Source organism: Urocitellus parryii, chromosome 11 (genome assembly GCF_045843805.1).
Source record: "Urocitellus parryii isolate mUroPar1 chromosome 11, mUroPar1.hap1, whole genome shotgun sequence".
NCBI classification, from domain to species: domain Eukaryota; kingdom Metazoa; phylum Chordata; class Mammalia; order Rodentia; family Sciuridae; genus Urocitellus; species Urocitellus parryii.
In genome coordinates, this window is record NC_135541.1 from 69,883,156 (window position 1) to 69,905,492 (window position 22,337).

Here is a 22,337-nt window from a genome sequence, read left to right on the forward strand (position 1 = left end):
CCACTGATTACACCAAACCCTTGTTAGCTTAGGGTCCTGGAAAAATTACCCTTCTTTACCCATAAATGAAGTGAAACACAAACTTCCTAATTTCATTTTGCACAAATTTTATTATCAGTAAAGTAAAAATTTTTATCATATCTCTGCTGATTTAGAAATGTAGTTGTTTGTCTCTTCTCACAAGAGCTCATCATTCGTTATAATATCATCATGTCTAAAATCAAACTGCAAATGTTTTCTTCATCTTGGCATTTGTCTTTGCTTTACTCAAAACTTTTCTACTAACAATTTCATTATCTCCTTATTTGTTTCCCATTTCTTTATATTGTTTACTTAAATATTGAACAACAGTGTTGTATAATTAAAATTTAAAATTTCATTTTATTATTTTCTTAGGAGAAGTGCCTTCGTAATTGATCATATATATTCCTCACTATATCCAAGAATGTTTCAGCAGAAGTTCCTACCCTTATCATAGGGAAAACCAAATCAAGGATCTGTGAGACAATTGAGGATTTTTTGGTGTTGATGTCATCTAGTTCATCTCGTAGTCGATCTATCTCTTTTCTTAGCTTCTCAGCTTCCTTTTGAAATCCTTCAGTCAGAAGTTTTTCTTGGACCTGTGAAAGAGAAGAAGTCCACTTTTGAAAATCCCATTACTAACAGACAGAGTTTTGTGTTGAACAACTTCAGCAGTTAATAATCATGTGTTCATTTCTCTACCACCTTAGAATGTTTTTTGATGTCTCTAGACATTTGGACTTGGATAATGGGACAATCCATGGTTCATACATTTGTGAGATTTCCTCAGCACCACCGGGCTATGTTGGAGAGATGTTTTGTTCAAGCCAAGAGACTGTCCTGAGCCATATGATGTCATAATAGATGCACCCAGTGCTTGCCTTCTCCTCTGTGGACTAGAAACAAAGCAATAGTTGTGGAACTGCATGTGGAGGTGAGTGGCCCTGGGAGAGCGCTAGAGTTCAGCAGCAGAGAGATGGGGACCTGGTGAAAACACAGAATCTTGGGATAACAGCATCGCAAGAGAAACAGAATGCCCCAGTACCTACTGCCCATCACTGAGGTCAGGTATTAGGATCTTCTCTCAATGGGAATAAAGGGGAAAGAGTCCCAGCCAGCTCCACTGGTGCACAGGTCAATATGTTGCAGACATACAGTTTAAATAAGTAAGAGACCTGAGGTCTACACTTTAGGTTTGTTCCATCTCCCAACAAACCCTCAGGGTGCTTAAGCCAGGAGTCATCTTGAGAAGGGTCCCATTGTCTGAGTTTTCCCTGCTCAGGAGGGGCATAGTCCCATTTCTAGGACAACATGGACTTTCCACTGCATTGCTTCAATGGGTGACTGTTTTTTGAGAGGGCCTTGGCTCAGGGGACTGGCTCTGACACAAACTCACTAAGAGTCCCATTCTGTGGACTGCAGGCTGTGAAGCTAAGGGGAGCAGAGGCTGTCACCCTCTACAATCGTCTGACCAGGGAACCTGTCCTCTGAAAAAAGGGACTGAGCAGTTGCAAGTGGTCTCTCATGGCTACCAGGCCTGAAGATGCCAGGATTACGATGGCAGATTATGTGGATCCCACTGTTCCCTTCCCATCACAAAACTGTATTGTTCTAGTGTCCAGTCTGCCCCTGACACCTTCATTCCCAATTACCTGCCCTGAGAAACTTTGCTCAGAAATTTGCCCTGCCTCAGGACACACAGCCTGAGACATGCCAGAGGGAATCTAGGCCTGGCAAAACCCATCTTACACAGGATCTAGCTCTGGCCTGCATCTAGCTAAAAGGAGTTTCAGTTAGCTTCATGGGTCTCACTGCCTATGGCTCCTTGGTGGCTACCACAAGTGAAAGAATGGTGGGGAGGAATGAAAAAAACCCACCCCTGGGAAGCACACTCTAAGATTAGCAGAGAAGCTGACTTAAAATAGGCTTTTCTTACTTTTCCAAGCATCTCAAGTGGAAGGATTTGTTTTCTTCTTTAAAAAAAAAAAATCTTTTCTTTTATTTTTTCATTTGCTATTATTTATTTTTATCTTTTATTTAACTTTTCTTGTTTTCTTTTTATTAAAATTTAATGTTTTATTTAAGTAATATTTTCTCTTTTCTCCTTGTTGTTCTCCTTGACTTTATTTTTGTGATTTTTATTATTTTACTTTATTTTTGGATTGAGCTCAGAGCCTTACACAAATTGCATGGCTGCTCAGTTGATGAGCTGCATTCCCAGGCCAGTTGAGAGGAATTGTATCCAGCTCCAGCTTTGACAGACTTGAAACCTGACAGACACTTCAGGTGGGTACAAGTAGGGAGGCTCTGAGTTCCCACTCCTGGGAAGACACTCCACAGTAGTGAAGAGAAGAATTACAGAACTTTTGCTGACATCATTTTTATGCATTATTTCTGCATTGGCTGCACCTGCAACTTGTCAGAACATGCATTGTTGATAAGACTAGATGTGAATGCCACTAGAGGAGAACTGTGATTCTGACTCCCACTTCTCCCCATGAATCACCTAGACATGCACCAATATTTAATCAGAGGACAAGAGCTTCGTGCCCTGTACCATGACTGGAGCATCTGTATCAGAATCATATTTTAAAAAAACAGAGCCAATATCAACCCCCATCACTTGATAGAAATAATCAATCCCACTGTAATAGTAAACATAGAAATGCATACACTATGTCCACACAACTCCTGGATGAATTACCAGAATGGCCTCACTCTTGTGAGACCTATAGATATAAGATAATAAATTGGAAAATCTAGAAGAAAAGAAGAACTTTCTGGTCACATGCAATCTGCCACAATTGAACCAAAGGTGGGTGTGTGGCACATGCCTATAATTTCAGTGGCTTGGGAGGCTGAGGCAGGAGAATTCCAAGTTCAAGTTCAGCCTCAGCAACTTAGCAAGGTTCTAAGCAAGTTAGAATCTGTCTCAAATTTTAAAATGAAAACAAGGGCTGAGGATGTGGCTCAGTGGCTAAGTGCCCTAGGGTTCAATCTCTGGTGAAAACAAAACAAAACAAACAACTAAAAAACAAGAAGATACAAAAACCTAAATAGAGAAATAACAAGTGCAACATGGCAGGGGGGCGCAGAGAGATCAAGTCTCTGACCTCTTCAGCTGCACGGGCATAGAGAGTCTTAAACCATCAAAATGCTGTTTGCTCAGGAGCACTAGGCAATGCTGAGCTGACGTGGATCTGGGGTGAACAATCTGCGCCTCTCAGAACACACAAACCGCTGTGACTCAGCACTAAAGGATCCCAATCCCACTGAGACAACTTGTCAGCTTTTCCTGATCCTGCGGAGCCTTCATAGGCAGTGGCCACAGGATTGAGACGGGGCTTGGGAGAGCCCGTCAGGACCCACCCGTTGCATCGGTCACCCAGCAAAGGGAATGCACTGTCGCTATTCGCATGGGATATAACCATGGCAGAGAACTGACGTCACCAGAATGCGGTGGAGGAGATAACTTCAATGAAAACAGCTGCAGCAGGTGTGTAACCCCCTAGCCACCCACTCCACACAGCGAGGAAACCTCAAGGGCCCTTCCCAGCTCTCCCGTGAGCGCGATAGTCAGATCGAGGGAACAGCGGCGGGACCCACAGTGCGGGACCCCCCGGCTACCGCTCCCAGCAGCGCTGACAACTGAGGTCTCTTGCACCAGCTACCGGGGGCATGGCTACCGGAGGGCAAGCAAAATACGCTGAGGGTTCTCAGCCTCAAGCTCCACAACCTTAGGGTCTGAGGGACTGGCAAACAGGGAGAGTGTGCCCAGTCGTTCAAGAAAATAGGGCTCCTGGGAGCAGCAGACCTGGCATGTCGCCAGTATTGTGGTGAGCGTCACCAATGAGCGGAGCCTGGCTGGAGGAAAAGTGGGGAAGTGTCTAGACACAAGAAAGGGCCCTAGGCACTCAGGATTGGAGACCCGCCCAGTCGGGAGGAAGAGCTGCTGCACAGTGATTGGTTCCCGCATATTGAGAGGAAAAGCTTGGCCCGGTGGGCACAGCTTCACCTACTGGAAGAGAAGTTAATTGAACTCTAAGACTGCACTTTTTAAATTTTTTTTGATTTTTTTATTGTTTTTTATTATTTTTTATTTTTTATTATTTTTTAATTTTTATTTTTTAATTTTTTTAATTTTTTCTTTTTATTTTCTTTTTTTTTCTTTTGTCTATTCATTTCTTTTCAATTTCCTTATTCCCCTTTCCTTGAATTCTACCTGTTTACTCTCATTCTCTTTAGTGACTTCTTCCCTTCCCTTCTAATACCTTTCCTCCCAAGCATCATGATGCTGTTTATGTGTAATTTACTAAATATGTATAGGTAAATGTTATGAGGCATTATATAGTGCTATCAAGTCCCTAGCTACCCCCAAATACTCCAGACCATTCTCAGGTTAATATCCCTCATCAGTAGAGCAACCTTCCAAGGTTGCCAAGAGATACCAACCTCAATACCATCACATCATTCTACCTAAATATAAGTCCGAAGACCAAATCACAGACCACTATATGCCATCAGAATCCATACACAGTTTAGGAAACTAATGAATCTGCACTAAAGTGCAACAAAACTCATCATCTCTAGTCATAGTCTCCCATCACAAAAGAGAGACCCCAGAGACACACAAAATCAAATAAATTTATAAGAGTAAACAGTAACTCAGCAGTCAAACAGAACAAGAAGTAACATGAGCAGCATGAAAAAGCAAGGAAGAAAAGGAGTACAAACAATGCAGGACAACCTAAATATTCAGGAGGACCTAGAGGCATCAGAAAAATGGTCAAGTAAAGAACTCAAAGAATACCTTAAACAGATGGAATGGAATCTTAAAGAGGATATGAGACAGCAAATTCAAACACTGAAAGAACACATTGAAAATTAATTACATAAACAGATAAAAGAACCAAATAAGCATCTTTATCAGGAGATAGAGATTATTAAAAAATCAATCAATAATTCTAGAAATGAAGGAAACTATAAACCAAGTTAAAAACTCAAATGAGAGTATCACTAACAGAGTGGAGCAAGTAGAAGCCAGAACATCAGATAATGAAGACAAAATATATCATCTTGAAAAGAGTCTAGCCAACTCAGAAAGGCTGGTAAAAAATCACGAGAAAAACATCCAAGAGATATGGGATAACATAAATAAACCAAACTTAAGAGTCATCAGGATAGAGGAAGGTATAGAGGTTCAAACCAAGGGAGTGAGCAACCTGTTGAATGAAATAATTATAGAAAACCTTCCAGATATAAAAAAGGAAATGGATGTACAAATTGTAGATGCATACAGGACACCGGGCATACAAAATCATAGTAGACCAACACCAAGACACATTGTTATGAAGATATCCAATATACAGAACAAAGAGAAAATATTAAAAGCTACAAGAGAAAGGAGGCAGATTACATTCAGGGGTAAACCAATAAGGTTAACAACGGATTTTTCATTACAGACGCTGAAAGTGAGAAGATCCTGGAACAATGTATTTCCAACACTGAAAGACAATGGATGCCAACCAATAATTTTGTATCCAGCAAAATTAAGCTTCAGGTACGACAACGAAATAAAAATCTTTCATGATAAACAAAAGTTAAAAGAATTTGCAGCCAGAAAACCAGCATTGCAAAGCATCTTGAGCAAAACACTACACGAGGAAGAAATGAAAAACAATAACCAAAACCAACAGTGGGAAGTACCTCAGTAAAGCAAGAGGGTGGGGAAAAGCTAATCATGGAGAAACAAATCAAATTAAAATAAAATTTAAAAAGATAAACAAGCAAACATGGCTAGAAGTACAAAGCATATATCAATAGTAACTCTAAATGTTAATGACTTAAACTCACCAATAAAGCGACATAGGCTGGTAACATGGATTAAAAAAACAAATCCATCAATATGCTGCCTCCAGGAGACACATTTGATTGGAAAAGACATACACAGGCTTTAGGTGAAAGGTTGGGAAAAAACATATCACGCACACGGTCCTCGTGAGCAAGCAAGGGTGCCAATCCTCATATCGAATAAAATCGACTTCAAGACTAAGTTAATCAAAAAGGATAAGGAAGGACATTATATACTGTTAAAAGGAACCATTAACCAATAAGACACAACAATTATCAATATTAATGCACCAAATAATGGTGCTTCGACGTTCATAAAACAAATTCTCCTCAAGTTCAAGAATCAAATAGACCACAACACAATAATTATTGGTGATTTCAACACACCTCTCTCACCATTGGAGAGATCCTTCAAACAAAAGTTGAATAAAGAAACTATAGAACTCAATAACAGAATCAATAACCAAGGCTTAACTGACATATATAGAATATATCAACCATAATCAAGTGGATACACTTTTTTCTCAGCAGCACATGGATCCTTCTCAAAAATAGGCCATATATTATGCCATAGGGCAACCCTCAGTAAATATAAAGGGGTGGAGATAATACCATGCATTTTATCTGATCATAATGGAATGAAACTGGAAATCAATGATAAAAGAAGAAAGGAAAAATCCTACATCACATGGAAAATAAACAATATGTTACTGAATGATCAATGAGTTACAGAAGACATAAAGGAGGAAATCAAAAAATTCTTAGAGATAAATGAGAATACAAACACAACATATAGGAATCTATGGGACACAATGAAAGCAGTTTTAAGAGGGAAATTCATTGCCTGGAGGTCATTCCTCAAAAAAAGAAAAAAACCAACAAATAAATGAGCTCACACTTCATCTCAAAGCCCTAGAAAAGGAAGAGCAAAACAACAGCAAATGTAGCAGAAGGCAAGAAATAATTAAAATCAGCGTGGAAATCAACGAAATTGAAACAAAAGAAACTATTGAAATAAATGACAAAACTAAAAGTTGGTTCTTCAAAAAGATAAATAAGATTGACAGACCCTTAGCCATGCTAATGAAGACAAGAAGAGAGAGAACTCAAATTACTAACATACGGGATGAAAAAGGCAATATCAAAACAGATGCTACAGAAATACAGAAGACAATTAAAAATTATTTTGAAATCATATATTCCAATAAAATAGAAGATAGTGAAGACATCCATAAATTTCTTAAGTCATATGATTTGCCCAGACTGAGTCAGGACGATACACACAATTAGAACAGACCAATATCAATGGATAAAATAGAAGAAGCAATCAAAAGACTACCAACCAAGAAAAGCCCAGGACCGTATGGGTATACAGCAGAGTTTTACAAAAGCTTTAAAGAAGAATTAATACCAATACTTTTCAAGTTATTTCAGGAAATAGAAAAATAGGGAGCTCTTCCAATTTCATTCTATGAGGCCAACATCACCCTGATTCCGAAACCAGACAAAGAAACTTCAAAGAAAGAAAACTACAGACCAATATCTCTAGAAAACCTAGATGCAAAAATCCTCAATAAAATTCTGGTGCATCAGATACAAAAACACATCAAAAAAATTGTGCACCATGATCAAGTAGGATTCATTCCTGGGATGCAAGGATGGTTCAGTATACGGAAATCAATAATTGTTATTCACCACATCAATAGACATAAAGATAAGAACATTATGATCATCTTGATAGAGGCAGAAAAAGCATTCGACAAAGTACAGCATCCTTTTATGTTCAAAACACTAGAAAAACTAGGGATAACAGGAACTTACCTTAACATTGTAAAAGCTATCTATGCTAAGCCTCAGGCTAGCATCATTCTGAATGGAGAAAAATTGAAGGCATTCCTTCTAAAATCTGGAAGAAGACAGGGATGCCCTCTCTCACAACTTCTATTCAATATAGTTCTCAAAATACTGGCCAGAGCAATTAGACAGATGAAAGAAATTAAAGGCCTAAAAATAGGAAAAGAAGAACTTAAATTATCACTATTTGTGTATGATATGATTCTATACCTAGAAGACCCAGAAGAGTCTACAAAGAAACTACTAGAACTAATAAATGAATTCAGCAACGTGGCAGGATATAAAATCAACACGCATAAATCAAAGGCATTTCTGTATATCAGCGACAAAACTTCTGAAATGGAAATGAGGAAAAACACTCCATTCACAATATCCTCAAAAAAATAAAATAAAATACTTGGGAATCAACCTAACAAAAGAGGTGAAAGATTTATACAATGAAAACTACAGAACCCTAAATAGAGAAATAGAAGAAGATCTTAGAAGATGGAAAAATATACCCTGTTCATGGATAGGCAGAACTAACATCATCAAAATGGCGATATTACCAAAAGTACTCTATAGGTTTAATGCAATGCCAGTCAAAATCCCAATGGCATTTCTTGTAGAAATAGATAAAGCAATCATGAAATTCATATGGAAAAATAAAAGACAGAGAATAGCAAAAGAAACACTAAGCAGGAAGTGTGAATCAGGTGGTATAGCAATACCAGATTTCAAAGTATACTACAGAGCAATAGTATCAAAAACAGCATGGTACTGGTACCAAAACAGGCAGGTGGACCAATGGTACAGAATAGAGGACACAGAGAGCAATCCACAAAATTACAACTATCTTATATTTGATAAAGGGGCTAAAAGCATGCAATGGGGGAAGGATAGCATCTTCAACAAATGGTGCTGGGTAAACTGGAAATCCATATGCAACAAAATGAAACTGAATCCCCTTCTCTCGCCATGCACAAAATTTGACTCAAAATGGATCAAGGAGCTTGATATTAAATCAGAGACTCTGCATCTGATAGAAGAAAAAGTTGGCTCCGATCTACATATTGTGGGGTTGGGCTCCAAATTCCTTAATAGGACACCCATAGCACAAGAATTAACAACAAGAATCATCAAATGGAACTTACTTAAACTAAAAAGTTTTTTCTCAGCAAGAGAAACAATAAGAGAGGTAAATAGGGAGCCTACATCATGGGAACAAATTTTTACTCCTCACACTTCAGATAGAGCCCAAATATCCAGAGTATACAAAGAACTCAAGAAATTAAACAATAAGATAACAAATAACCCAATCAACAAATGGGCCAAGGACATGAACAGACACTTCTCAGAGGAGGACATACAATCAATCAGCAAATACATGAAAAAATGCTCACCATCCCTAGCAGTCAAGAGAAATGCAAATCAAAACCACCCTAAGATACCATCTCACTCCAGTATGATTGGCAGCCATTGTGAAGTCAAGCAACAAGTGCTGGCGAGGATGTGGGGAAAAGGGTACACTTGTACATTGCTGGTGGGGCTGCAAATTGGTGCGGCCAATTTGGAAAGCAGTATGGAGATTCCTGGGAAAGCTAGGAATGGAACTATCATTTGGCCCAGCTATTCCCCTTCTTTGACTATTCCCTAAAGAGCTTATAGAGCATATTATAGGGATACTGCTACAACGATGTTCATAGCAGCACAATTCACAATAGCTAGACTGTGGAACCAACCCAGAATCTCTTCAATAGATGAATGGATAAAAAAAAATGTGCCATTTATACACAATGAAGTATTACTCTGCAATAAAAAATGACAAAATCATGGAATTTGCAGGGAAATGGATGGCATTAGAGCAGATTATGCTAAGTGAAGCTAGCCAATCCCTAAAAAACAAATGCCAAATGTCATCTTTGGTATAAGGAGAGCAACTAAGAACAGAATAGGGAGGAAAAGCATGAGAAGAAGATCACCATTAAACAGAGACAGGAGGGGGGAGGGAAAGAGAGAGAGAAGGGAAATTGCATGGTAAAGGAATGAGACCCTCATTGTTATACAAAAATTACATGTAAGAGGAAGTGAGGGGAAAGGGGAAAAAAACAGTGAGAGAAATGATTTACAGTAGATGGTTAGAGAGTGGAGATGGGAGAGGAGGGGAGGGGAGGGGAGGGGGATATAGAAGATAGGAAAGGCAGCAGATTACAACATATACTAGTATGGCAGTATGTAAAAAAGTGGATTTGTAACCAATATGAATCTGCAATATGTATACGGGGTAAAAATGGGAGTTCATAATCCATTTAAATCAAATGTATGAAATATGATATGTCAAGAGCTTTGTAATGTTTTGAACAACTAATTAAAAAAAAGAAAAAAAAGAGAGAAATAACAAGTAACAAAACTGATTCAGTTTAGAAGACCCCTCCAAAAATAACAACTCAAGACTGCATGGTTTCACTGTTGAATTTTACCAAACTTTTAAAGAGCTAACAACAATGATTCACAAAATTATTCCACTGCAGTGAAGAGAGGGACCCTTCCAGACTCATCCTTTGAGAACACCATTACACTGCTACCAAATCCTACAAGGACACACCAAGAAGAGAAGAAAATATACATCATTATCCTGGATAAACACACATGCAAAATCTTCAATAAAATACTTGCAAACTGAATTCAACAACACAATAAAATGTTCATACATGATGATTAAGTTGACTTTCATTTCAGGGATTCAAGAATGGTTCAACATATCTAATCAATACATGTAATGCATCACATAAATAAAATTTTAAAATTACATGATTATCTCAACAGATGCAGAAAGTGTCTTTGATAAAATTCAATACACCTACATGATAACAGCTCTGAATAAATGAGATATAGAGAGATCATACCTCAACATAATAAAGGTCGTATGTAAGAAATCCATAGCCAACATTATACTGAATGGAAAAAAACTGAAAGTATTTCCTCTAAGATCAGGAACAAGACAAGGGTATACACTCTCAGTTCTCTCACTCAATACAGTGCTAGACAATTTAGCCATTGCAATTAGACAACAGGAAGAAATAAAAGATACAAACAGGAGAGGAAAAAGGCATCTCTATGTACAAATAATATGATTCTATATATACAAAAACCTAAAGATTCTACCAAAAAATTTTTTTAACCAATAAACTAATTCAGGAAGGTAGTAAGATACAAAATCAATATGCAAAATCAGTAACTCTTCTATACATCAATAATAACTTTGATGAGAAAGAAATCAGGAAAACAATCCCATTCAAAATAGCAAAGAAAATACTGAAGGAAAATAGAGGAGTAGTATACAGTGCATATTGACAACCCCCCCACCCCCAGGAAATTGAATTAAATCTATAGTCATGTTCATTGGAGGTATTTGAGCTATGGTTCTTCTTGTACTTTGGTCATACTTTTCTCTCTCCTTGGTATCTCATAGTTGTTTGTCTACCTTCTCATTCCCCCACCCCATTTGTTTTATTTATTAATTTTTGGATAAATGTATATCAGCAATGGTGAGGTGCTAAGCAACTCAATGAGACACTGTCTCTAAATAAAATACAAAAAAGGGCTGGGGATGTGGCTCAGTGGTTGAATGCCCCTGAATTCAATCCGCAGTACTCACCCCCCAAAAAGATATCCAGGAGTTTATTTCTTCTCAATTAATTCTGCAGAAAGTTTTAATTTTTTCACTAAAGTATTTTTCTTACTCATTATCACTCACCCTATTAATAGCAGCAACCTGAATTCTATCCCTAATAATTCTAGCATGTCAATATCAACTAAATAATCAATTCTACAAAAACTTTGTTGCAATATTAATCTCCTTAGAAATATTTTCAATTGTAACATTCACAGCCACTATATTTTGTATGCTCTTCAAAGCAACGTTAATCCCAACTTTAATCATATTATCCAGTGAAGAAATCAAACAGAACAATTAAATGCAAGACTTTATTTTCTATTGTACATATCTGTTGCTCTCCACAACTTCCTATAGCATTAATCTACACTCAAAATACAGTAGAATCACTAAAGCTTTTAGCTGACCATCACAAAGTGTTATGATTTGAATGTGAGGTGTCCCCAAAAAGCACACAGGAGAGACAATGCAAGAAGGTTCAGAGGAGAAATTACTGGTTGTAAGAGTCTTAACCCAATCAGTGAATTAATCCCCTGATAGGGATTAACTGAGTAGTAATTGTAGTGGTAGGGTGTGGCTGGAGGAGATGGGAATTGGGGTGTGGCTTTGGGGTATATATTTGTATCTGGAAAGTGGAAACCTCTCTCTGCTTCCTGATCAGCATGAGATGTTTCCCTCTGCCACACTCTTCTGCCCTGATATTCTGCCTCACCTCAAGCCCTGAGGGATGGAATTGGCCTTCTTTGGACTAAGACCTCTGAAACTGTGAGCCTTCAAATAAACCCTTCCTTCTCTACAATTGTTTTGGTCAGGTTCTTTAGTCATAGCAGCAAAAAGCTGACTAAATTTGCAAAGCTAAACCACATCCACACTACTGATCTAATAACATTTTGTGATTAACATGTATAAAAGCTTTTACATAAAAACACATTGTGGCCTCCACCTATGACTATCAAAAGCATAACAGAGACTCCAATCAGCAGATCTGTGGTCCTTTTGGGTGTATTGTGGATACTAGGAAAATTATGGTATAGTATGAATCACTACAGTTCTAAATCCACTAACAGATCATCTAGCCTAGCCATTTTTATATCATCTTTATGAGGTATAATTATAACAAAATTTATTTTCTTTCATCAGATCAAAAGTCATTAATTACTTAATAACCTATAAATCATATAGTATTAATAACAATTGTAGTTATTCTTATTCCAACATCATGAAGTTCTACAGGAACCACAGCCTTAATCATTGCCTATAGCTTCACACCATCAATACTATCCTGCCTTGCTGACTCAAACTATAAATAAACTGTATTATTAACTTGAGGGTTATAAACATTTCTTCCTTCTATAGCAGCCAAAAGGTTACTAGCTATTTTCACTAATTTAGCCGTATTACCTACTATTGACCAAATCAGAGAAGTGTTTGTAGTTTTATCTTCATTCTGGTGATGCAACCTTAGCATTTGTGTAATAGGACTTAATATTCTTTGACAAGCAAAGTGATCTACAGATTCAGTGGCCATCAAAATATGAATGACATTCTTCAGAGAAAAAAAATTAAATTCATATGAAAGCACAAAAGATCCTGAATAGGCAAAGCAATATTGGGCAAAAAGAGCAAAGCTGGAGGTATCACAATACCTGATTTCAAGAGATATTACAGGGCCATAGCAACAAAGACCACACCATATTGGCATGTAAACAAACATGTAGACCAGTTAATAGAACAGAGGACCAGAAATGAATCCACACACCTTCCCCTCACTGATTCTCAATGAGGGTGCCCAAAACTGAGACAACGGAGGAAGGACAGACTCTTCAACAAACGGCATTGGGAAACTGAATATCCACACGTAGGAAACTGAAAATGATCCCTATCTCTCACCCTGTATACTAAAGAACCCAAAATGGATCAAAGACTAATGTATAAAACCTGAAATTTAGGAACTACGAGAAGAAAACAGCAGAAACACTTTGAGATATTAGCACAGGCAATGGTGTTTTAGATAGGATCACAAAAACAAGAGGAAACAAAAGCAAGAATTAACAAATGATATTACATCAAATTAAAAAGTTTCTGCACAGCAAAGTAAGAACACTAAAGAGGCACCTTACATGAAAATCTTTGCCACTTTTCTTCTGACATAGGATTAATAATTTTAAAAATCTTAACAACAACAACAAAAACCCTAAGTAATACAATTAGAAATGGGCAAATATCCTAAACAGATATTTCTCAACAGGAGAAATACAAATGGCAAATAAATATGTTACAAAGTACTAATATCTTTAGTTATCAGGGAAATTCAAATCAAAACTACCCTCCTTCTGATTAGAATGCCAATTGTCAAAATAAATAATAATGATTAATAATAATAATAATAATGGCAAGTTCTGGATTTGGAGAAATAGGAGCACTTACATGTGGTTGGCAGGAATGTGAATTAGTACAGCTACTATGGAAAATGGTTTGGAGGTTTCCCAAAAGTAAACTTAGAACTTACCATGTGATCTAGCTATCCCACTCCTGGGTAAATATCTCATATGTGGAAACAACAACAACAACAAAAGTGACCAGAAAGTAGAAGAGGGAATATTAGGGATCAGGATTGGTGCTGGGAGGGAGGAAGGGAGAGAGGAAAAGACTAGAGGAAGGATCTATGGACCTGATCAATGCACAGTATATGCATGTATGGAAATATCATGGTAAAGTCCATTAACTTGTACAATTAATATATGCCATTGTTCATGATTTAAAAATCCCCCCCAAAAATAATTCCTCTTAGCACACAGAGTGAGATCTAATGAATTATCAGTTCCACTGAAGTAGCATGGCTATGATCTTGTAACAAATAACAGGAAATACTTAGTAAAGAACACTAGTTATCAAGCTCCTGGTTGGGACAAAGACTTTAATTTATTTTTGTTGTAGAAAGAATCAGGCTATAGAAATAAATGGAGCAAATTCAGCGCTTTCAAAGATCCTCCACTTTATATCAGGTCAAAGATGATATGTGCAGTTCAGATGGATCTAATTTTGATCTCTTTGATGGTTGTGCCAAGAGTCCTAAAAAGACCAATGGACTAAAACACGAATTTCAACTGGGACACAGTAAGAACACCCTATAATCTCAACAAACCTTAATCCATCACCCTGGGGAACACTGTATACTCTGAATTCTATCAATATACAAGGTGCAGGAGTCTCAGAGATTTACAGACTTCAGGAGGATGCAGGTATACATGAGGAGTTAGTGAAACATGCACCTTTTGAGTTTCCCTTTGAAATCATGTCCATGCTTAACATGTTGGTACTTCCCTTTCTGAGGAAGCAGGGCACTGTCTGTCAGGCACTGCCAGGCCCTGTCCAGGCTCACCTTTAGCTTATGGTCCAGATTCCTTTCCAACCTTCTCAGAAGGTTCTCCATTTTCCTGACCAACTTCTTCTCCAGCTGAGCAATGTGCTCTTTTAAGCTTCCCTTTTGTGCTTCCATCATTTCCTGCTCCTCTTGCTGTTGCTGTCTTAGCAGCTCCTGTTTCTTCTCAGCTGCCTCCCTCTTGAGCCGCTCAACTGTTCCACAAAAGTTTTAGGGAGGGAAACAAAAAACAAAAACAGTCAGGTCTGAGCTCTACTATCCTAGCTTCACAAACCAAACTTATTTCAGAAAAAGCAAGAGGGATATCTGAATCCTCCCTTTAGCCATGATAGCCACAGTGTGTTTCCAAATGTGATGAAAAACTGATTTGCTGGCCTCCCCTGTTGCTCTCAGATTTAGCAGAGCATGTGCTGTCCACAGCAGGAAGAATCTTCTGGTTTCAGGAAGGTTTTCCTGTCCAGTCAGTCAGTCTATGCAGGAACCTCCCCACTCTCTGAGAGCTGTGATCTCCCCTGTACCTGCTGTGGCCTTCTTTTGAGCAGTGAGGGCTTTATCTGACTGCAGGATGGATTTTTCTACAGCAAACTGTGACTGCAGGAAGCTCTGAAGGACCTCGTTTGCCTGGGGAACCAAGAAGGAACAAAAACATTTTAGGTATCAAAGATCTAGTCTTCTGATAAGGAAGTTATTATTCAATAGACCACAAAACGGACTTTATTTTGCATCATTCTTAGTTAGGATCCCATAGAGATTCCTATCCTTCTAAGGACACAACAAAAGTCCGTGTTCTGGTGAGACATGAAAACCCTCTACAGCAGACTCCTCTCCCCTGAGTGCTGTCCACCAGCCACCCCAGTCATATGTAAGAGCAGTTCTACAAACACGTACCCTCTCCATTGTTTATGGTTTGTGCACATCCTTTTTCTGGATCTTTTCTAGCCTTCCTTAACTAGCATCATATCTACAGTTTGTTTGACTTGTGTCTTCCACCTCCTATACTAGAAAGCTTTTCTAGGCTGCCTTCTGAGTTTCTTTTCAGCTTTGTTGAGATTAACAAATAAAAATTGTATACTTTGAAGTTATATAACATGATGTTTGATATATGACTGCATTGTTGAATGGTTCCTACAATCAAGCCAGTTTTCATGCTGATCACATCACACAGTTACATTTTCCATTGTCATGAGAATGCACAAGGCCTACTATCTTAGTAACATTAAGGTACACAATAGAGTATTTTAACTACAGTCACATTTGTACCTCAGGTGGGCAGCACTTACTCATCTATACCTGCATGTTTATATATTTTACCAGTATCTCCCTTCCCCTCTCTCAGGCCCTGCTAATCACTATTCTACTCTAACTGAACACTGTGTTAATATGAGCTTAATGGCTTTTTGCTCCTTTTGTTGATTGGCACCACTGAACATGAACCATGCAGCATTTATCCTTCTGTGGCTGACTTATTTCATATAGTGCAATGTCCCTAGGTTAATCCATGTTGTCGTCATTGACAGTACTTTTCTTTAAGACTGAATGATATTCTATCACATATATGATATGTATCATTGTATTACTTAGTATTCATAACTGCATGGTACTACCATAAAAACAGACACATACACCAGTGGATCAGAATAGAGAGCCAGGAAAGAATGAAATTGAACCATTATCTTATGCCTTCTATGAAATGAACTAAAAGTTTATTAAATATTTAAACATAAGACCTGAAGCTATAAAACTCCTAGAAGAAATCTTAGGGGGGAAACCTTGACATTTGCCTTTACAAAGATTTCTTGCATTTAAAACCAAAAGACAGGCAACAAAAACAAAACGTAAAATAAATGTGACTGCAACAAACTAAAGTTTCAGCACAGCCTGGAAACCACTAACCAAATGAAAAAGACAATGTATAGAATGGGAGAAAATATTTGTAAGCCATATATCTGATAAGGGGTAATATACAAAGCATATTAGAAAATCATAACTCAACAGCAAAAAAAATAAATAACCTGATTACAAAATGGGCAAAGGACCTGAATAAACATTTTTCAAAGAAGAAATTCAAATGTTAATCAGATATTTGTAAAAGTGCTCAACATCACTAATACCAGTGAAACACAAATGAAAACTACAATGAGATCTTAGTACATCTGTGAGGAAGCCTATTATCAATTAGTCAAAGGACAAGAGATGTTGCTGAGGATGTGGGAAAAAATGGAACCTTGTAGAATAGCTGAAAGAATCTGAAGGGGTGCAGTAGGAGAAACCCCCTATCCCCCCACCTTAAAAATAAATTCTGAGTTTAAAATGGCTTCCCCATGAGCTCTGTCACTGGCAGGCTGTTATGATCTTAGGTCACATATTAGGCCTTCTATGCACTACTTTTCTTAAGGGTATTAATATGGAAGATAGTAATATGTACTTTGTGTATTCTGAGAATTAAATAGGTAATGTAAGGAAATCACCAGAACCTGTACCTGGTGTAGGAAGAGAATGTTCAATGTTTCCTAACAACTACGGCCATCATCATTCTCTGCTACTATGAGTACACACCAGTTACCGTTAACTTATGATAAACTTATCACTTCATATACCATTGACTATTATTTGTCCAACTGAAATATGTTAAGCCTCACAAGAACAAAGTCATTTCTTTCATATTGTACCTTCTGTGTTTTAGCAGAAAAAAAATTAAAACCGCTTTTTTGATAAGTAAAAGAAATGGTTGGTTTCACCTGAATTCCTGGTTCTAAACCCTCTCTGGGAAGAACTGTTTCTGGTTTACTTAAGAGAATCTAACTAACAGGGGATATAAAATTATATAAATGTCAACATATAGCCATTCTCTGCTTTTGTTTCACAAATAATGGTGGCAGCTTAGTTTTAGAAGGAGCAGCACAGACCCTCTGACTACATACTGGCCCTCTCCCCTCCCCTTACTCCTCACCTTCACTCCTTTCCTGGACCTTCGATTGTACTGAAGTTCTACCTTCTTCTTTGCTTCTAAGTAGCGCCTATGGCCTCCAGGAACAGAGAATGCTCCTCTTGGGATGCTTTGCATCAGGGGCCCTGAAAGCTGCTTCAGCAGAGCCTCGCAGCAGTTGACAGATACCTCTTCATTCTTCAGCAGGAGAGCTTTTTTTTCTCTCTCTATGGTGTCCTGGAAGGGAAATGTAGGGAAGTAAAATACAAAGAAGTTGTTAGAAGGAAGGCCCAACTGGTATCCCTTCAGAAAAAGCAGTCTGACCGCCTCAGAGAGGACTGGAACATAGAAGGAGTCAGGAGACATGCTTCAGTCCCAGGTCTGGCCAATTCATTGTGTGACTCTGAAAATCAGTCTCTTACCTCAATGTCAGTCTCAATATATGTGAAATGATGGAGTTGGAAGACATAAACTCTATAGTTTATTTAGTAATAGTATGATTAACAGCAACTGAAATCCTAACAATCACTAATAAAATGTTTAATGTTTAATTCTGGTTGAAGTAAAATTCCCCTCAGAGAATTCGGGTTGCTACAGATGAAAATATATGCATGGCACACCTACCCACCAGAAACAAGTTAAGTATATTCTGAGCAGAGTTTTGACTGCTTTGCAAGTTCTTTCCGTGACAGTTTCAGTGTGTGAGGATATAAGAATAGGTGCATTTGTTTGTTTGTTTCTATTTGGAAATTACAATCCAGCTGGATTTTCCTCAATATGAAATACGAGAATTTTGTCAAATTAAGATCTGTCCTAAACAGTCTGAAAGAAAAACTTTCAGTGAAGGTGCATCTGATCAGCCGAACTAAGTTGTCACCTGAGAGTTCTCTCCTCCATGTCCACTTCCTGCCTTGTCCCCGGGTCTGTGAATATGATGGTTAGTAATCCTATGATTACAACATGTGGCATTACACAGGATAAATATAATAAATGAACAGTACTCTATTGAACCTAACCACATCTGCACATTAGAACAGTTTTTTCCAGCTGTGACAGAAGGGAAAACAGAGAGACTAGAAAGGAAGGAAAGATGGGATGCATCACTGGTATGTTGAAGATGAAAAGGGTACCCAGGTGTCCAGATGAGAACTAAGCCCATTTTATATCTTGTTTTCAGCTTATGAGGCACTGAGCAGAACCCCCACATACCCTATGCTGGGATCTAACCTTACTGTGAGCTAATGAATGCATGCTATTTTAGGCTGTTGAGTACATGATCATTTGTTTTGCAGCAATAGAAAACAAAGTGTCATCTTTTAGATAAAGAGAGCACTTGTAGCCTGCAGAGTCTTGTTACCCACAAAAATCTAGGTTATTTCTGAGATAAGAAGGATACAAACCCTGGAATAAAAATGTGAGGCCTAGGGATTTGGGATGTGGCTCAGTGGTGGAGTGATTGCCTAGAATGTTTAAGGCCCTGGATTTCATCCTTGGCACCACACACACACACACACACACACACAAAGACTATCAACCTTATTCCAGGACAAGATCAGGAAAGGTATAAGCTAAGGTTAATTACCATCAGCTTCTTCTGGAACTCCAGCTTGTCATCCTTGAAGGAGTGCTCCATGAAGACTTCAATGGCTTCCCTCTCACAGGCTGCGTGCAACTCCAGCAGCTCCTGGAGTGTGTCTGTGGGGAACTGCACCCGCTGGGCCATCTGCTCACTGTAGTGGTTGGCTGCCTTCTGCACAGCTGCTGAGTTCTCACGCTGGGCCAGAGTGGTCACTGCATTCTCCAAACAAGGCACCATTCCGCTGTTGATGGCATTCACATAGGTCTCCACCAAACTCCCCAGCCCTGAATAAGGCCGAGAATAGGTATGCATGTCAAGTTCTCACTCAATAGGATACAAGGGTCTGAGACTTTTTAAAATCACACATAACACCATGGACTGATTATTAATTCCCACCATGAAGGTGATGGAACTAGGAGGTGGTGCCTTCTGTGAAGTGATTAGAGACAATGGGGGAACAGTTCTCATGAATAGAATTAGTATGTTACAGGAGACCCCAGAGAGCTAAATTGCCCCTTCTACCATGTGAGGTCACAGCAAGAACTCAGCAGTCTGCAACCTGGAAGAGTTCTCAAAGACTCTACCATGTTGGCACCCTGATCTTGGAGTTCCCAGCCTACAAAACCTGGAGAAAAAAAATGTATGTTGTTTCATACTCCCAATTTAAGATATTTTTAAATAATAGTCCAAAGGACAAAGATAAACAAACACATGCCTTGCATACTTTTTCTATCAGTACATACAATTTCACACCTTTTCTTCATTCTATTACTCACTGGGACTTAACAGTTTAAAATATTGAATACCAACCTTCATCTAAAATCTGATTTAGATGATTATGATCCAGTTATCCCACTTCTTGGTGTTAATCCAAGAGTACTAAAATCAGCATACTATAGCAATACAGCCACCTCAATATTTATAGTAGCAAAATTCACAACACCCAAATTATGGAATCAAACCAGGTATCCTTCAATTAATAAATGGGATAAGAAATTATGGTGTATATATACCTATTGTGGCTAAATACAACTCCATATATACAATGGAGTTGTATTTAGCCACAAAAAATAAATAAAATTATATCATTTGTTGGTAAATTCATGGAAATGGAGAACATGATGCTAACTGAAATAAGTCAGTCTCATAAAATCAAGAGTCAAAATTTTTTTTATATGGGGAAGCTAGGGAAAAATAAAGAAATGAAAGAGGGAGGATTAAATATATAAAAATATAGAGAAGATCATGGAATAGAAGAAGGAAATTGAGAGGGAGAGAAAAGAGATGGGAAATAGAGAAATGTGGAATGAATTTTTTTAAATCATGCTAAGTACATTCATAAATATACCACAGGGAATCTCACTTTTATATATAAATAGAAAGAATTAATCAAATATGAATAAATAGGTGAGTGATAGGAAGATCAGTGGAGAAGAGGAAGGAGAATGGGGGAAGGGAGGAGGGAAGAGAAGAAGGGCAGACATGAACTGAAATTGAACTCGATGCATGTGTGATTTTGTTGGGAGGAACCCAACTACTATACTAACTATAATGTTCTAAAAATTTTTAAAGATATGGTCTGAGATCTTTACAAAGCTTAGTTTTAAGTGGTTATGGTGATGAAAGCAATTAAACCATGAAAATCAATGTGGACAAGGGACTAAAGGAGGTAGGATCTAGGCAGGTTCCTCAAGCCCACATCCCATTAGTAATGAATTGTGATTATTTACAAATACCATAATATTGTGATTCTTCTTTTTCTTTTGAAAGATAAAAATAAAATAAAATAATCATGGTTGTTCAGGGAAAAAAAAGAAACTATTTTTTGTTTACATACCTGAAGAGAAAAGTAGGATAAACAGATAGACTAAGGAGGCAGGGGAATCCAAAAATCATTTATTTCTAATTATTAAGCATTCAAAGGATTTTCAGGGCCTCATAAGCTAACATTTATTTTGAACTGGCTTAAACTGCCAGATAGTCTCCCTTTTCACAGGACCTGCCGTGAAAAGACAATGCAGTCTGTTTTTAACCCTATCACTTCTATTTCATCCAAGATGGGTCCCTTCATATATGTAGGAACTGTCCATACCAGTGATGTTTGAAGTTTTGGAAAATAAAATAAATAATAGGATTTTGTAAATCCTATGACATGAACACTTACACATTTTCATGTGGTATATGAATATTGATAAATAGTCTATACGCTTCTGTATAAAGAGAAATAAAAAACTGAATAGCATGTACTATGATTCAACAAATATTAGACACACATTAGTATCATTTAAGAAAAGTAAACTCACGATTCCCAGTGACTTTGACTCCTTCCATGAGGGTCTTGATCTTTGCGTGGGTTAAGATGTGAGAACGTAAATTTTTTGATTGTTCCTGGAATTCAGGATTTAGTTGATTTTCCAACACATCCTCAATATGAGCTAGGAGCTCCTTTTCATATTTTGGCCGGTCAAAGACAAAACACTTCCGGTTGGGAAAGAAACGCCTAATACAATTCCTTGATGTGTTAGTATTTTTCGCTTTATCATTATCACCTGAGGAAGAGGAAAAGCAGAGTCACCCTGAGCACAAACTAGGGACAAGGCATCTCAAGCATATCATGACTTGGAATTATTGTTCATTGGAATCTTCTTAAAGCTCCAATTTTATATATTCATTCAATGGCTTAGTGCAAATCAAACTCATATCAGTGATGCATCTCTGTAAATGAATTGTGGGAGGCATGTGCCCAGGAATAAAAAAAAAAAAAAAAAAACTTGGGCTGGTATCCACTGAACCAAGATCAGCACCTGGCTTATAAGATTTTCAGGAGTGATTTGATTGGTAGATGGTTACATATCAATTTCTGGTATGATAGTACTGATAGTGGAAGTCCAACTGTAAGACTGAATGAAGAGGAGCCACAAATAAAGATAGTAGAGCAATAACTAAAATAAGACAGATGACACATTGTTAAGGAAAACTGTAATCACGGTTATTCACACAACAAATAGGATTATGTAGTTTGGGTATAAACTCTAAAGAATATAAACTCTCAAAATGTAAGCTATATAAT

General features: G+C 37.7%; 1 protein-coding gene across 1 annotated transcript in view; it reads right to left on the reverse strand.

Annotated features, from left to right (window-relative positions):
- Positions 1–203: 203 nt before the first annotated feature.
- The window catches only part of LOC113176956 (guanylate-binding protein 6-like), a 37,678-nt gene continuing 15,544 nt past the window's right edge, over positions 204–22,337 (reverse strand). The window contains exons 6-11 of the mRNA XM_026381507.2: positions 21,571–21,816; positions 19,271–19,551; positions 17,713–17,925; positions 15,281–15,383; positions 14,763–14,956; positions 204–620 (exon numbers count right to left, since the gene is read on the reverse strand). Of these exons, the coding sequence (XP_026237292.2) occupies positions 393–620; positions 14,763–14,956; positions 15,281–15,383; positions 17,713–17,925; positions 19,271–19,551; positions 21,571–21,816 (1,265 nt within the window). The 3' untranslated portion in view covers positions 204–392. The remainder of the gene's footprint in view (positions 621–14,762; positions 14,957–15,280; positions 15,384–17,712; positions 17,926–19,270; positions 19,552–21,570; positions 21,817–22,337) is intronic.